The sequence below is a fragment of the Ochotona princeps genome, chromosome 24 (assembly GCF_030435755.1).
Source record: "Ochotona princeps isolate mOchPri1 chromosome 24, mOchPri1.hap1, whole genome shotgun sequence".
Classification (NCBI taxonomy): Eukaryota; Metazoa; Chordata; class Mammalia; order Lagomorpha; family Ochotonidae; genus Ochotona; species Ochotona princeps.
In genome coordinates, this window is record NC_080855.1 from 25,467,995 (window position 1) to 25,483,940 (window position 15,946).

The window sequence follows — 15,946 nt, forward strand, 5'->3', positions numbered from 1 at the left end:
TCATGTGGTTCAGGCTAATCTAACAGCTGAACAATAGCCACCCTCTCCCAGCTCTGAAGTTTCCTTCTTATCTGTGCGATCTCAGGCCCCTGGCGTGCTCCGACTGAGCCTCAGCCCCCTCATCCATGAAACCCAGAAAACACTACATGAAGCAAATGGAGCTGCATAACACAAGTGAGAGCTACAAAGCATGTGATGCAAGGCCAGGGTCATGGCTGCCGTACTGACAAAGGTACAGGAGACGGGTCATGGAGGGAGAGCTGCCAGCTAACAACTATCCAAAGCCTGCCTTGGGGCAGGTGCTTGGACCAGCAGTTGAGATGCCTATGTCTGTCCCATCTCCAGGATCCTGTGTTCATTTCCCGCCTCTGCTTCCAATACCAACTTCCTGGCTATGTGTGCCCTGAGATGCAGGAGTGATGGCTCAAGATGGGAGACCTGGAGTGGGTTCCCAGTTCCCAGCTGCAAGTCTCCCCAACCCTCTCCCCATACCCAACCATCAGGAGCACTAGGAGAAGCAGCAGATGAATCAATTAACTTAAAGTTAATTAATTCACTCATCAGAAAAACTAGGGACTGGTACAATGACTCAATTGGCTAATCCTCCACCTCCAAGTTCCAGGATCCCATATGGGCACCATTTTGTATCTTGGCTACTCCACTTCCCATCCGGCTCCCTGCTGGTGGCCTGGGAAAGTAATAGAGGATGGCCCAAAGCCTTGGGACCCTGCACCCATGTGGGAGACCCGGAAGAAGCTCAGGGTTCCTGGCTTCAGATCGGCTCAGCTTTGGCCATTGCAGCCACTTGGGGAGTGAACCAGTAGATGGAAGATATTTCTGTCTCTCCTTCTCTCTGTAAATCTGATTTTCCAACAAAAATAAACTAATCTTTAAAAAAAAAAAAGAAAAACCATCTCCATACCCCTCTTGGTAGCAAGTGCTGCCCACAACACACCAGCCTATGGATTTTGCCCAAGAAGGTGCTCATCTGTCAGATTTCTTTTCTATTTTTAAAGATTTATTTATTTTTATTAGAAAGTCAGATGTACAGAGAGGAGGAGAGACAGAGAGGAAGATCTTCCACCCTATGCTGCACTCCCCAAGTAGCCATAATGGCCGAAGCTGAGCCAATCCAAAGCCAGCAGCTAGGAGATTTTTACAGGTCTCCCACACCGGTGCAGAGTCCCAAGGCTTTGGGTCATCCTCCACTGCTTTCCCAGGCCACCAGGAGAAAGCTGGACGGAAGCGGGCCACCAGGATATGAACCAGCGCCCATATGGGATCCTGGTGTGCTCAAGGTGAGGACTTTAGCCAGTAGGCTACCGCGGCGGACTCTGTCAGATTTCTGATCAGTAGTACCTGCAACTCTGCCTGCCACAGACTGCTCCACCCACGTTCCAACAGGTCAGGAGGGCCAGGCATCACCACCCACTCCCCCAGCCATCGCTCTGTGGGGTATATATGTACCCTGGTTTCTCCCCTTGGAGGGTAGCATGGAGGTGCGTGTTCTGCGTCATCTCCCAGGATTGCCCCATGGCTCTGAGCTCCAGGGACTCACACAAAAGTGCATCCATGAGAAACATACCTGTGTTGGCCATCTGTCCTTTCCCCTGCTGGTATTCCCAGGTCATGTCTCCATAAATTTCTTTCTCTCAACCCAAACTGCTAGAAATACATCCTTACACAACATCCTATACATCATCCTCATACATATGCAAAAATGACACCGAGTCGATGTGTTAATTCAGGGCTGTTTGTAATCACAAAAGCTTGAAAAGAAAAATGAAATATTCCGCGGCTGTGCACAAGAACCAGGAGGTGGTGCATGTCTTGCCAGGACACAATGCCCGAGCTCTATTCATGAAGACAGCAAGATGTAGAACAGTGTGAAGTGTGCTGTCGTGTGTGGAAAACAGACTGTGTGTGTGTGTGTGTGTGTGTGTGTGTGTGTGTGTGCATGTGCATGTGTGTGCTGGGATCTCTCTGCAGGAGATTCGAAGCTCCATGGCCTTGCCTGCCACTCTGGTCAGCACGTGAAGAGCTGGGAGGCGAGACTTCTCCCCACCCATCCCCAAGCATCCTTTGATCGCCTATGGACCAGCTTATCATTCCAAATAATAATAATAATAATAATAATAATAAATGCAATGAGGAAGCAATACAGGAGCGGGTCACAGGAGAAGGAGCAGTCCTCACTGGACAATAGCGCTAGTGTGGGTGGGTTTGGACAGGCTTCCATCGGCTGCCCAGCACCTGGCTCCACTCACGGTGTCTGCATGGATGAACCTGAATGAGGTTTCACGGTCTCCAATGTAGGGTCTGCTCTGTCTCCTTCTGCAACACCTAGAAGAGCTGCTACCTCTTCAGCCAGAGGATGGCACCACAGCAACCACCTTCCAGCTGAGCCTAGTGCTAGAAGCATCACACACCAAGGGCTTCATACACCCCATGTGTGTGCACGCACGCGCACACTCACACTCACAGACACACTCACACACATAAATGGGAGCCGGGCAGATCTTTCTAGAGGGAGACAGAACTGGCCTCATCTTCTGATGGACCTGCTTTGTCCCACAGCCTAACACCTGTGTCTGGATCTGGGCCAAGTCCAGCTTGCAGCACAGGCGACCCCTTGGTGGGAGTGGGGGAAGCAGCTGCTACTGAGGTGGCACCTCTTGGGGAGCAGCCTCGCCCATCATGTCCTTGTACTGCCGTTTGAAGAAGCCGAGCTGTTGGGGCAGAGGTATAAATAAGGGCCACTCAAGGTCAGGGAGCGGGTGGGAAGAGGAGGACCACTGGGGCAAAGACTGGCAGGAGCGGGGGGAGGTGGGTAAGCTGCATCAGTGGGGTCCAGCTGGCACACAACATGCCAAGCACAGCCTGGGTTGAGGGCATCCCCCACTGATTTGTTAGTTCCACACCAAGCAGGCTGAGGTGCCCTGGGCACCCACAGTCCCACCGCTGGCAGCAGTCCCAGGACTCAAGCTGCTGAGTGATGGGACAGCTGGGGACAGGCAGAAGGCCCGTCCAGGGCAGGATGGGGCGGGAAGGGGCAGGACTGGGCTACCTTGTAGAGGCCAGCAGTGATGAGAGCCAGCAGCACCAGGCCCCCGATGGAGCTACCCACGATGAGTGGCACAGGGTCATGGACTTTGTAGGGTTCCACCTTGGTCTCCGTCTAAGGAGAATGCATCAGGGGAGGCAGACTCTGTGTCTTGAGAAGTTTCCTCACAAGGATCTCAGATAGTCCAGGCGTAAGCCCAGAAAATGACACCCCAGCCCTCACTCCCACTCCCATTGCCCCATCCACCCTCATCTGCCTGGCATCTATGATCCCCACCTCCTCCCTGCACCTGACCCTTTGTGCCCCATCCAGGTACCTGGGCCCTCACAAAGATGTCCTGGCCAGGAAGCAAGGTGTAGGCAGACTGGTTGAAGACAATCTCTGCCGTGGTCACCACCAGGAGGTACTTGTGTGGTGTCTGTAGAAGACACCAGGGTGGCAGTGTAATTCAGGCTGCAGATCCCAGCCCTGCCCGACCATGCCTCGGGACATCCCCGCCCCCATACCTTGATGTACCAGTCGAATGAGAGGTTGCCCTGGAAGGTGACAATGATCCGCTCCAGGTGGCCAATGGCGGGGATGTCACACTGGATTCTATGGCAAGTGGCGATGGAGCAGTTCTGAGGAGGGAGGTAAGGTGGGAGGTGTCCAAGGGAGCAGGTGCAGTTGTCAGGGAATCTAAAAATGTCCCTGGGGAAGGAGAGACTGTCCCGAGCTCCACCCTCACCAGCACCGGAGCCTTCTGCAGCTGAGCCTGGATGTCGGAGAGAGGTGGGGGTTTCTCCTGGCTGTGGCACACACTGGAAAGGTTCTGCAGAAACATAACCCCGTGAAGAGATGACAGAAGCAGGTTGGGGAGGCCTGGGCAGCCCAGAAGTGGTCCCACAGCCCGAGGCAGGAGCCGGGCAGAGGAGTGAGGCAAGCTTGGGGTCAGTCAGGAACTCACCGGGGAGAAGATGGGCCAGGGGTGGTCCCACACGGTCTTCTCATTCAGCTGCACGGGCACCCAGAAGACCACACTGATGGGAACCCTCCTGTGGCCCAAGTTATTGATCTACACATGGGGGGATGGGGAGGTAAGAGTTCTGCCTTTGCCACCTCCAACCCCAAGTCCTAGGTCGGCCTTCTCCTCCCTCTATCCCAGCACACTAGAAAGAGGCCCAAAGCATCCTGCACCTTCTCTGGGTATGGGCTGGAGGGAGACAACAGAGTGGAGTCACTGAACACACATCCGACTGACAGGTGTTTGGCACACAGCTTCCGCCTGGATCATGTTGGTCACTGCAGCCATTTGCAGAACGAAGCAGAAGATAGATTTCTGTTTCTGCCTCAGTATCTCTCTGTCTCTGTCTCTCTCTATGTGTGTATGTGTTTCTCTAAGTCTCAAGTAAAAGCTTTGAAAACTAAGTAAACTTTTAAAATTAACATGAATACAAGAAACATATTATCTAAACATTAAAAGGCAGAAACACACATTCCAGAGCCAGAATGGCTGCAGGAAATCCTGGCTTCCCTGAGGCAGGTACTGCCAGTCTCCTGGGACGTCATGTCCATCTTGTGGATGGGGCAGTGCCTTGCAGAGAGATTCAGCAGGTGAAACGAGTTATGGAGTGCGTGCAGGGCTTGCACACTTGCAAGCCATGGAGGCCAAATGACAGCGAGCTGGCACCAGGGGAACAAGTCCATCTCCATCTGCACACTCCTGCCACCTGCTCCTCCCTCCCAACCTCCTGTTTTGAGGAGCCTCCGGTCCCCGGCTCCTCACCTGATACTCATGCTGTATAACATGACGGCTCTTCTCTGAGGCCGTGAAGTTGAGATATTTGGTGGAGACCTCACCACTAAAGGGAGAAGAGAGGAGAAGGAAGAGACGGCAAAATGTCACAACAGGATCCCAGGACAGGAGTCCTGGACCAAGTTGTGTAAGGAGCGCGGGGGTGACATGCAGAGCTTCACTCACCAGATGTACCAATTAGGAACACACGCACGCAATTCACACACAAAGAGACACACGTGCATAGGTCCTCAGACATATGCAGGAGCACACACAAGCACACAGCCAGGCTCCCGAACACAGTCACACAAGCGGATATGCCCAGCCCCACCGGGAAGGCACAGCACCTGGTGACCACCAAGTACACGGCATACTTGACGGGTAGCTCCACCTGGGACACAGATTTGCTGGTGCTGGGCATGTTGTTCTCGCTGAAGGGAAAGAAAGCGCTTAGCCAGCTCTGAGCATTGAGTGTCATCCATGCCTTCCTCCCTCCTCCCCGCCACTTAGCACAGAGTGCCAGAGTTCCACCATCAGCACCGCTGCTGCCCAACACTGCTCCCCAGGCGTCTGCGGCCACCTCTTCTATCCTGTGCTCTCTGGGGAGTGAGCTCACAGCCGGCGCCACCTCCAACCACCACCAGTCACCTGGTGACACACGCCCACCTGTACCTGGCCGTCACCAACCCCTGCAATCCTACATGCGGGCCAAGAACGCATACAAAGAGCATCCCGACCACCTCGTGTCCAGGCTCCTTCCAACACCTGCTACCTCCCTTCCCTCCGCATGCCACCCTCAGTCTACACCTTGGCTGAACTCACTCACAGCCCGATTGTATATCCTTCAGGCCTTTTTCCTGAGCATCGAGCTCCGAGAACACCGATCATGCAGCCCACATGGTTCAGCCATCACCAGTACCTTCATCTGCCTGAGCCACAAAGTGCTACCCCCATGAGGGCGACAAGCCCAGCTTTCCTGTCTGTCACTGTCGCATCGGCACTTGGTACAATGTGCTTAGTTAGTGCTTGTTGAATGAATGAATGAATGAGCCAAGGGGAGAATCAGCTACACCCTGGGCCAAGGGCTAAGGCACAGCACACCTGGTCACACGGGCTCTGAGGAGCAATTTGTTTCCCAGGTAGGCATCAGATTCCACGTAAAAGGTGATGTTAAAGGTGACCTGCAGGTGGAGGAATGAGACAGCAGTGAGGAGCAGAGGCAAGCCAGCTGAGTGCATGCCAGGTGATGAGGAGAGATGGGAGGTATGGTCCACCCCCATGCCACAATGGAAAGAAGGGAGCTACTGACACAGACCATCCCACAATTGATCCCTGGGATCCCCCACATGTGTGGACACAGCCAAGCAGAGAAGATCCTTTATTGTACAACTTCACTCCTGCAAACTACCGGAGTGGGCACATACACCATGTATAGTGGTGGTGCTTCGGGAGACGTGAGGCTGAGGCCACAGGCAACAAGGTGTCCTTGAGGGGTAATGAAGATGCTCACAATGGACCAGGATGACAGGAGCACAACTAAGAGCCATGGACTTGTGTGCTTCAGACAGGAGAACTGTGGGGAGCGTTGTTAAGCTGCCACCCGTAACTGTGGCATCCTATGCGCACTGGTCTGAGTCCTGGCTGCTCCATTTCTAATTCAGCTTCCTGCTAATGCACCTGGGAAAGCAGTATCCAATTCTGGCCGTTGCAATCATTTGGGGAGTGAACCAACAGATTAAAGACCTCTCTCTCTCTCTCTTCCTCTCTTTTTCTCTTTCTGTATCTTCCTCTCTCTGTAACTCTGCCTTTCAAATATTTTTTTTTTTAAATTGAACGAGAGAACTAGGGCCAGCATTACAGCATGGCAAGTAAAACTGCAGCCTATAACCCCAGCACCCCATAGGCACCAATTATAGTCCTACCACTCTACTTCCAATCTAATCCCCTGCTGATGACCTGGGAACAGTAGCAGAGGACGGCCCATGCCCTTTGGGCCCTGCCATGCAAGTAGACGGTGGAAGAAGCCCCTGGCCCCAAGCTCTAGCCTGTCTCAGTCCTGGCCTTAGTAGCCATCTAAGGAGTGAACCAGTACACGAAGGATCTATCTCTCTCTCCTCTGTAACTCTGACTTTCCAATAAACAAATAAATATTTTTAAATGATAGAATCATATGGTATGAACAGTACATACAGGGTGCTTCAAACATTTCATGGAAATAGAATTTTAAAAGCTGAATTGAGATTAGTGCACAAAAATTTCAAAGCCCCTGCCTAGCTTTTTCATAATATGTGTTTTCCATGAAGTCGTTGAAACATCTCAATAGAGCTGTTTCATAAAACAAAGGTCTCACTTTTCTAAACAAAACAGAGAGAAGGTTCTAGAAGAAGACATAGCAGCACACTGGCAGCGCTGACCTCTGACTGGCCTGGGAAGATGGGGTGGCTGATGTTGCAGGTTGTGGTCTTCAAAGTTCCAGAACCTTCAGAGGAGAGGCTTGAGTCACAGATCAGCCTCCAGGAGCACTGGTTGAGGGAGGCAGTGGTGGGGGCAAGTAAGTCACCAACCAGGGAGAGGGCAGAGGACACATGCTCCCCTCCCATTGGAAGACTCAGTTACCTGAGCGCAAAACTCCTTCCGGAAGGATAAACCAATCGGGTCGAAGATCACCTTCGTGTTGTAGGAGTCCTCCCCATCGTTTCTCACGGTGAGGGTCACATTGAAGTCCCAGGGACTGCCCACCACCAAGGTGTCCAGTCTTGGAGGGACAACAAGCCGGAGTATGAGATGCCAAGGGCTGTTCTGCTGGGAAGGGGGTGTGGGCACACGGAGAGGCACAAGCGACGGTGGGACCCCTGGGCAACCAGGGAAAGGAATTCACCTCATGGGATGGAGGGTGATGCTGAGGTCATCCTGACAAATGCTGTCATCACCACAGTTCTTCTCAAAGGGAAACTGCCAACAAACAGCAGCCGGCCAAGAGAGGAGACAGGGAGGTCACGTGCCACAGAGCCATGAAGTCAGCATTGACAAGGTGGAGTGATGCCAGCTGGGCCAGTCATGGCCTCGGGTCTCCCCGATCCACCCCACACACACCACACACTCCATACCCTTACATCACCTGCCTCATTCCCACCCCATCCTATCCCCCTCACCATGCCTGTGAAGAGCGTCTGAGCATTCGCAGCCAGCACGGGTCTGAGTTTTCCGAAGGAGGCCACCGGTATCCCCACCAGAGACAAGTTGAGGCGCAGGACAATGGGGTTCATGGAGTCATCCACGCAGCCCTGGGGGAGTGGGAGTAGGAGACAGCATGGGTCGGGGGTCCTGCTTACCCAGGCCCAGTTTTAGGAGGTCCCTCTGCAAGCCCGAGCATGCATGTGCTCACCAATAACGATAACTGCAGGGTCTCACACTTGGGGGTCAGCCCCAAGATCCGCGTGTGCCTCTCCGTGTTGTTCTTGGTGCTATTGAAGATGGCCCTGGGCTTCTGGCGCCCGGCGTCCAGAGCCAGGCTGTAGATGGCGGTGCCCTGGATCTCACCTGAGAGGGTAGGGTGGCACTGCAGTGAAGGACCAGCATTTACTCAGGCCCAGCTCCTCTGCTCCTCAGCTGTTAGGCTTTGGGACAGTGGGATGGACACCCCTGAGTCCTGGTGCTTGTCTTCAAGGTGAGGCAGTAAGTACCCCCTTGCCAGAATGCCCACAAGGCCTTAAGCACCTGCGCCTGCCCACAGTCAGTATCCAATTAGCAGATTCTACCAAATATTAGAAAATTAATGGTGCTTTCTGTTATTTTTTTTTAATTCGTTTTCTCTTTGTCATGGATCCTTTACAGTGTGATAGGATTTTGTGAATAATCTTAAAAGGGAGGGGTAAATTTATTTCTTTATTTCACAGGCAGAGTGACAGAGAGCGATGTTCCATTTGCTGGTTCACTTTCCAACTGGGCATGGGCACAAAGGCCAGGACTGGGTAGGGTCAAAGCCAGGCGCCCGGAACTCCCAACTGGGTCTCCCACGTAGGTTAAGCTGCCATTTAAGGAACCCAATCACTTAGGCCAATGCTGCTGCTTTCCCAGGCACATTAGCTGGGAGCTGGGTGGGAAGAGGGGCAGTCAGGACTTGAATCAGCGCTCCAGTAAGCAGTGCCATCATTGCAGGTGTGGTTTAACCCACTGCACCACAACACCAGCTTTCTAAAAAATCCTGATGTTTTCACGAGTTGTTGAACATGTGGGCAAATATTTCTACAAATAATCTCGCTATCTCTCTGGAATTCAATTCACACGTTTGTTAAATCTCTCATCAGTCCCCATAGGTCTCATAAATCCCTTATTTTTCTTCAGCTTCTGTTGCTGTTGATCTGGCTACTTCCAATGGACTTATCTTCAAGCTCACTAAGTTGTGATTCTGCTTCTAATATGCTCTTCAATCTACTGCTTCTTCATGTCAGTCAGAGTTGTTGATGTTGGAGTCTGAGGCCATGGATTCCAGGTCCTCACTGAAGTCCTGCCTCCTTTCCTTTCATGTTTCCTGGAGATGCTAATCGCCGAGTTTGTGGGAGGTTTTGTTTGTTTGTTTGTTGTTTGTTTTTAATCACAGCAGCTCACTCTGATTTCTTAAACACCTGTAGGAGTGTTCTGCTTGTCTGTTGTTTCTCTTGGTTGCCTCACCATTGTCTAAATGGAAAGTCTTAGGGGACTGCCAAAGCCCCTCTTACACCTCTCTGTTCCCAGCACCAAGAATCCGCTGAATTCTCTACTCAGCTCAGCAGCCTTCCAGTTGCGATTCAGTGCTAGCTTTCCCGGGCACTCTCGGCTTAAGAGTCGGCAGCAGCTGGAGAGGAATCTCCAAGAACTTGTCATGTCTTCTTTGAAATTCATTGCTCTTAGAGCCTTGGCTCTCAGTTCTGGCCCTGCTGGCTGCCCCAGTCTCCCCAGTACATGAAGACAGCTGCAGGGGAGGCGACTTGATCTCCTCCTTCAGCTTTTTTCTGGTCCTGCCATTACTGTCCTGCCCCACCCAAAAGCAGCTTTACTCTCTGAGCAGAGGAATATGATCAGGTTCCTGGATAAAATACCTATCTGAATGCTGTGTGAATCTGTGTTTCTGGATCTACTAAACCTCTTCAAATGAGCCCTCTCTTTAAAAATAAATAAATAAATAATAAGTAAAAACTAAGTAACAGTTAACATGCCACTTGGGGCCCTGCATCCTGTATCTCATCTCAGAATGTCTGGGATTGGGTCCCAACTCATGCGCCATCTTGCAGGCAGAAGGTAACTTCTCAAGAACTCGGGTCCCTGACACCCTCATGGTAGACCCAGAGGGAGGTTCTGGTTCCTAGCTTTTCGCCTGGCCCTGCCCTCGCTTTTTCCAGACATTTGGGATGTAATCTCAGAAGATGGGAGACATCTCTCATGTGCACACTCTCACTCTCTATCCGCCTTTCAAATATTCAACAAGTGCATTTTTATAGTTATTCACAGGTATGGGTCCTTGGTTCTCTGAAGAACTGAGAGGATGAGGGGCACCCTATGGTCCCTTCTCTGGTTGGGCTTCCCCACCCAGAGCCTGCTGACTGGAGCCAAGCCTGGAGCCGCTCAGAGCTTTCCTCAGCACCCCCGGGAGGCCAGGCAGACAGGGCTGAGCCCCCAGCCTCACCTTCTTGCAGCCGGTCCCGTGTGTTCTTGCGGAGCCAGAGGCAGATGCGGGCTTCCCCGGCAGGCTTTGCTTTTGCCCCCTGTTCCCGACACTCAAACACACTCCTTGCCACTTCTTTGGGCTTGAACTCCATGGATGCCTCAACTCTCAGCACTGGCTGGGACCTGCGGGGACCAAGGGAGCACATTTAGACAGCCAGGACATTCCTTAAAAGAGGACAACATGAGGTGCACTGAAAGGATTTCTCACCTGAGCAGCAGAACCTGTCCCTGGGCCCCCACAGACAGGTCCACCAGTCCATCCCTTGTGAGGTCCTGGCCTCCACTCAGTGACTGACCAAAGTACTGGATCTGGGGGTAGAGCTGGGAGCCTGCGATTCGCTGGGGGTAGAAAAGAGGAGAGGAACAGGCATTGTGGCATAGCAGGTTACATCCGCACCTGCATCGCCAGCATCCTGTATGGTCAGCGGTTAGAGACATGGCTGCTCCAGTTCTGATCTTGTTCCCTGCTAATGTGCCTAGAAAAGAAGTTAGAAAATGGTCCAAGTGATTGGGTCCCAGTGCCGTGGCCTAGCGGCTAAAGTCCTCTCCTTGAACGTGCTGGGATCCCATATGGGTGCTGTTTCTAATCCCGGCTGCTCCACTTCCCATCCAGCTCCCTGCTTGTGGCCTGGGAAAGCAGTCGAGGACGGCCCAAAGTCTTGGGATTCTGCACCCGTGTGGGAGACCTGGAGGAAGTTCCTGGCTCCTGGCTTCGGATTAGCACAGCACTGGCCGTTACGCTCACTTGGGGAGTGAATCATCGGACGGATTGTTTGTCTCTCCTCCTCTTTACATATCTGACTTTGTAATAAAAATAAATAAATCTTAAAAAAATGGTCTCCAGGCTCCTTGCTGCAGTGAGGCCCACCTCTGTCCATTGTAAACCAGCAGGTTTGTTCTCTATTCTTCATTCTTTTTCTGTAAGTTTGACTTGCAAACAAATTGGTCTTCAAAGAACAAATATACCATGGAATATTATTCAGTCCTTCTCCCAGACTGAAAAAAAAAAAGAGAGAGAAACCAATGAAACATTGGCTCTCTCATACGGCAGCAGCAAAATCATCATGCTATCCAGAGTACACAGAAATTATTGAAACAGCTGCAGAAATGCAACTGGGTCCCAGTCCTAGCTCCACTTCTGAGTCAAGCTTCCTCCTAATGAGCATCCTGGGAGGTAAGAGGTGATGGTTCAAGTGCTTGCATCCCTGCAACCATGTGGGAGACCTGGTCCTACCTTTGACCTGGCCCAGCCTGACTGTTGCAGGCATTTGGGGAAACAAACTAGCAGATGGAAGATATATTTTTTTCCCTTTCAAATAAATTTTTTAAAAATTTAAAAAGAACTTTTGGAGCAGACGCTATGGTTTAGCACATAAAAGCCACTGCCTGCAGTGAGGCATCCCATATGGGGTCTGTTCATATCCCCACTGCTCCACTTCCAAAATCCTGTTCCCTGCTAAAGTGCCCTACTTGGTCCCCTGTGCCCACTAGAGGCTCTGGGAGAAGCTCCTGGCTTCAGAATGGAATAGAGCTAGACAATGCAGCCATTTGGGGAGTGAACCAGTGCTGAAAGACTTTCTCTCTCTCTCTCTCTCTCTCTCTCTCTTTGTATGTGTGTAACTCTGCCTTGCAAATGACTAAATCTTTAAAATCACAAAAAAGTTTTTTAAGTTGGTGATGCTGTTCTATATACCAATAAGTATATGGGTTACACAGGCATATGCATTCACTAACACTCGCTGAGTAATATAAAAATTTCAGCATTTTCCATCTGTAGAGTTTAATAAATATCTAATTCTAGTTAATAATATCCATGCTGAAGAATTTAGGGGATAATGTACATGTGTTAGACAATGACACGAGGGTTGACACAGTGGCACAGCAAGCTAATCCTCTGTCTTGTGGCACTGGCATCTCATATAGACAGTGGTTCATGTCCCAGCTGTTCCACTTCTGATCCAGCTCCCTACTGTGGCCTAGGAAGCTCAGGTATTTGAGTTGCTGCACCTCCATAAGAGATCCAGAAAAAGCTCCTGGATCCTGGCTTTGGATTGGCTCAGCTCTGGCCATTGAGGCGATGTGAGGATTGAGCCAGCAGGTGGAATATCATCTCTATCTTTCCTGTCTCTGCAAAATCTACATTTCAAATAAAAGTAAACAAATCTTTTTTTAAGGTCAAAATGACAGAAATTATATCAGAAGATGGTGAAACTGGGGTTCATGCCCTTAGCCATCCAGACATTCAATTAGCAACCATCACAAGCAAGCATACCAACACCCCAGAACTCAAAAATGAGACTAAAGACACCTCCTTGGACTGCAGAACTGTGAAAAATCAGGGTACTGGGGACTCCTCCCACAAGCAGGCAACCCACCACTCAGGGAAGCTCCCCACACTCTGCCCCACCGCAGGTTCCCAGTTCCCAGTGTGTGAACAGGGAGCTGGAAGCTGGCATTCTGCTTTTCCTGTGAAGACTAGAATTTCATTCGTCCTATGGGAAATGTCGGAATCTCGGCCAGGGCTAGATCACCTGGGTCAGCTGGAAACAACGAAGAAGACCCAGGATAATAGCAACCAGCAGTTGGAGGTCTGCATGTCAGCCAAGGGGAGAATCAAGCCAACAGCACTCATTGCAGAAAGCCCAGTTCACAGACCTTCCAGGCGCAAATCCATTGCAGCTTGCACACACAGGGCACCCTACCTGATCTTCCACACACAGCTGCTGGCAGTCCCTCCACCAAACCCCAGTGTTCTGCTGAAGCATGCCTTAGGCCAGGGGAAAATTATGACCACACATGTCTGCAGAGCACAGTCTCCAGCTCTGCCCATCGCAGCTGTCCAAGCAGCAGTGTTCAGAGACAGCCCTGCCCAAATGCAGATTCTTAGCAGGAGAATCACCCAGCCAAGGATATACTGCACTGCCAACCAGTCAGAGGCAATTGCAGAGCCCAGCCAACAGCCCCAGCTGAAGGCAGAATCCAGCCAAGGGTCCAGATAGCAGTACCATTCAACCTCAGAGCATGGACAGAAACTGGAAAATCTGACATCAAAATCTGCCAACCAGAATCTCATATTAGACCCAAACAGTGAAGATCCATCACCACCCAAGAACACATGTGAAGCTAGAGAAAGTGACAACCTCAGACACATAGGACCATTGCTGAGTACTCCCAAACATTTAAAGGAGCAATATAATTCTTTTAAAACTCTTCCAAAAGTTGAAGATGTTAGCATTACTCCAATACCAAAGACAGATGAAAACATTACAAGAAATTTGTAGACCAATATCGAATCTAAAACCTCTGAATAAAATATCATTGAGCTGAATTCAGGAAAACAGAAAGAGAATTGTTCATCAAGACCTGGTAGGATTTATTCCTGGGATACACACATGATTCAACATGAACAAACTAATTAATGTGATACACCACATTGACAAAATGTGATCATTCCAATAGATGCAGACAAATTATGACAAAGTTCTACATCCTTTCATGATTAAAAAATTCTCAAAATGTTAGTGTAGATTGAATGTAGATTGACTAAAGGCCATGTATGGCTAACATCATTCTCAATGGTGAGACCTTGGAAACTTTTCCATTAAGATCAGGTACAGGGCCCAGCGGCGTGGCCTAGCGGCTAAAGTCCTCGCCTTGAACGCCCTGGGATCCCATATGGGCGTCGGTTCTAATCCTGGCAGCTCCACTTCCCATCCAGCTCCCTGCTCGTGGCCTGGGAAAGCAGTTGAGAATGGCCTAAAGCTTTGGGACCCTGCACCCACATGGGAGACCCGGAAGAGGTTCCTGGTTCCCGACTTAGGATCGGCGCACACCGGCCCGTTGTGGCTCACTTGGGGAGTGAAACATCGGACGGAAGATCTTCCTCTCTGTCTCTCCTCCTCTCTGTATATCTGGCTTTGTAATAAAAGATAAATCTTTAAAAAAAAAAAAAAAAGATCAGGTACAGCATAAGATGTCCATTCAGCTCTTCCTTTCAGCCTAGTGCTAGAAGTCCTAGAATAAATTCAAGAGGGGATAACATTGTGGTATATCGGGTTAAACCACTGCCTGTGGTGTCAACACCCTATATGGGCACCAGTTCAAATCCCGGCTTCTCCACTTCCAATACAGCTCACTACTAAAGCTTCTGGGATGGCAAATAGAATATGATATAAGTTCCTTGGTCCCCTGCACCCATGTGGGAGACATGAACGGAGTTCCTGACTCCTGGCTTTGGCCTGGTACAGCCCAGGTTGTTGTGGCTATTTGGAAAATGAGCTAGTGCATAGAAGACCTCTCTCTCAACAATACCTTTCAAATAAATAAAATAAATCTTTGGGCCCCACCTGACAGGAAACAGGAAGCCAGCCAATGAGAGGAAACCAGGACTTAGTGGGGTGATTAACCCTCAGAATGGACCCAGTGCAAATTAAAATCATGAGCCTTTGTTCAGCAATGATGGAAAACTTCAGAGTGACAATGACAGAGTGCTGCACCAAGCACAAGGCCCTTCTGAAAGGCCCCCGGATGCAGACCCTAAGGTGGGAATAACCTTCGGTTTCCTGGGATGTGGCATTTTCAGTGCCATACCTGGAAGAGCTAGAAAACCTTGATTCTCCGTCACCCCATCCAGGGCCACATCCCAGCTCACCATTTACCATCTCTGGGCCTGGGTCTACACATCTCTAACATGGGATCGTGACATCCCCATGCACCTGCTATTGTAGAAGACATTGGCATAGGATTAGAACTCTTTGAGGAGTCTCTGAAGCATGTGTTAGTGTGTTTAAAGAGGAGCATGGGTGAATTGATCTGACGGCTATGGGAATGTCGAGTTGGAAGAGAACAGATCAGCAAAGTGGGCACCACTCTAACAAGGACAGCAATAGGCCTCACCTGGCTGTGAGAGGAGCTGATGCTAAATCTTGGGACTCCATGGAACAGGTAGACAGCACCTCGGTTCTCCTGCTCTCCTGGGGCCCCGATGGCCACATCTGCCAGCTTGTCCCCATTCACATCCCCCAGCGCTGTCATGGCTGCTCCAAAGCGGCCCCAGGGGTGGCCTTGCTCCCCACGGAGAACATCCTGGCATCGCCACCGAGCCCGCTGCTTAATGAAACAAGTGTCAAGACTGCAGCCAGGCAACCACTCCACCACCAGCCCAGTCCCACTCAGACCCAATCCCGTCAACAACTCACCCCCTTGGGAATGAGGCACACAGACACCTGGCCACCTCGGGTCTGCTCATAGTAGTGGGGGGCCCCGATGAGGACCAGGTCAGTGTTGCCATCTCTATCCACGTCCACAGAGCAAAGGGAGGCCCCGAAGTAGGAACCAATCTGGAAGAGAAGGGACCAAGGTCACACAAGGTCACAGGTTTCTCAGTCATCAAGGTTGTGTGCCTC

The 15,946-nt window shown here is 50.8% G+C and overlaps 1 protein-coding gene across 2 annotated transcripts in view; it reads right to left on the reverse strand.

Annotated features, from left to right (window-relative positions):
• Positions 1 to 2,485: 2,485 nt before the first annotated feature.
• ITGAM (integrin subunit alpha M) overlaps positions 2,486 to 15,946 on the reverse strand; it is a 28,060-nt gene continuing 14,599 nt past the window's right edge. Inside the window, exons 13-30 of one of the 2 annotated variants that reach the window (XM_004586914.3) lie at positions 15,740 to 15,880; positions 15,438 to 15,647; positions 10,750 to 10,880; positions 10,501 to 10,664; positions 8,224 to 8,378; positions 7,991 to 8,122; positions 7,717 to 7,790; positions 7,455 to 7,593; positions 7,253 to 7,360; positions 5,940 to 6,019; positions 5,186 to 5,269; positions 4,830 to 4,905; positions 4,011 to 4,118; positions 3,792 to 3,875; positions 3,571 to 3,684; positions 3,381 to 3,482; positions 3,068 to 3,178; positions 2,486 to 2,729 (exon numbers count right to left, since the gene is read on the reverse strand). In XM_004586914.3, the coding sequence (XP_004586971.3) occupies positions 2,658 to 2,729; positions 3,068 to 3,178; positions 3,381 to 3,482; positions 3,571 to 3,684; positions 3,792 to 3,875; positions 4,011 to 4,118; positions 4,830 to 4,905; positions 5,186 to 5,269; positions 5,940 to 6,019; positions 7,253 to 7,360; positions 7,455 to 7,593; positions 7,717 to 7,790; positions 7,991 to 8,122; positions 8,224 to 8,378; positions 10,501 to 10,664; positions 10,750 to 10,880; positions 15,438 to 15,647; positions 15,740 to 15,880 (2,085 nt within the window). In that variant the 3' untranslated portion in view covers positions 2,486 to 2,657. Of the gene's footprint in view, positions 2,730 to 3,067; positions 3,179 to 3,380; positions 3,483 to 3,570; positions 3,685 to 3,791; positions 3,876 to 4,010; positions 4,119 to 4,829; positions 4,906 to 5,185; positions 5,270 to 5,939; positions 6,020 to 7,252; positions 7,361 to 7,454; positions 7,594 to 7,716; positions 7,791 to 7,990; positions 8,123 to 8,223; positions 8,379 to 10,500; positions 10,665 to 10,749; positions 10,881 to 15,437; positions 15,651 to 15,739; positions 15,881 to 15,946 lie in introns of both variants that reach the window. The other variant, XM_058680372.1, reaches the window with a different exon arrangement.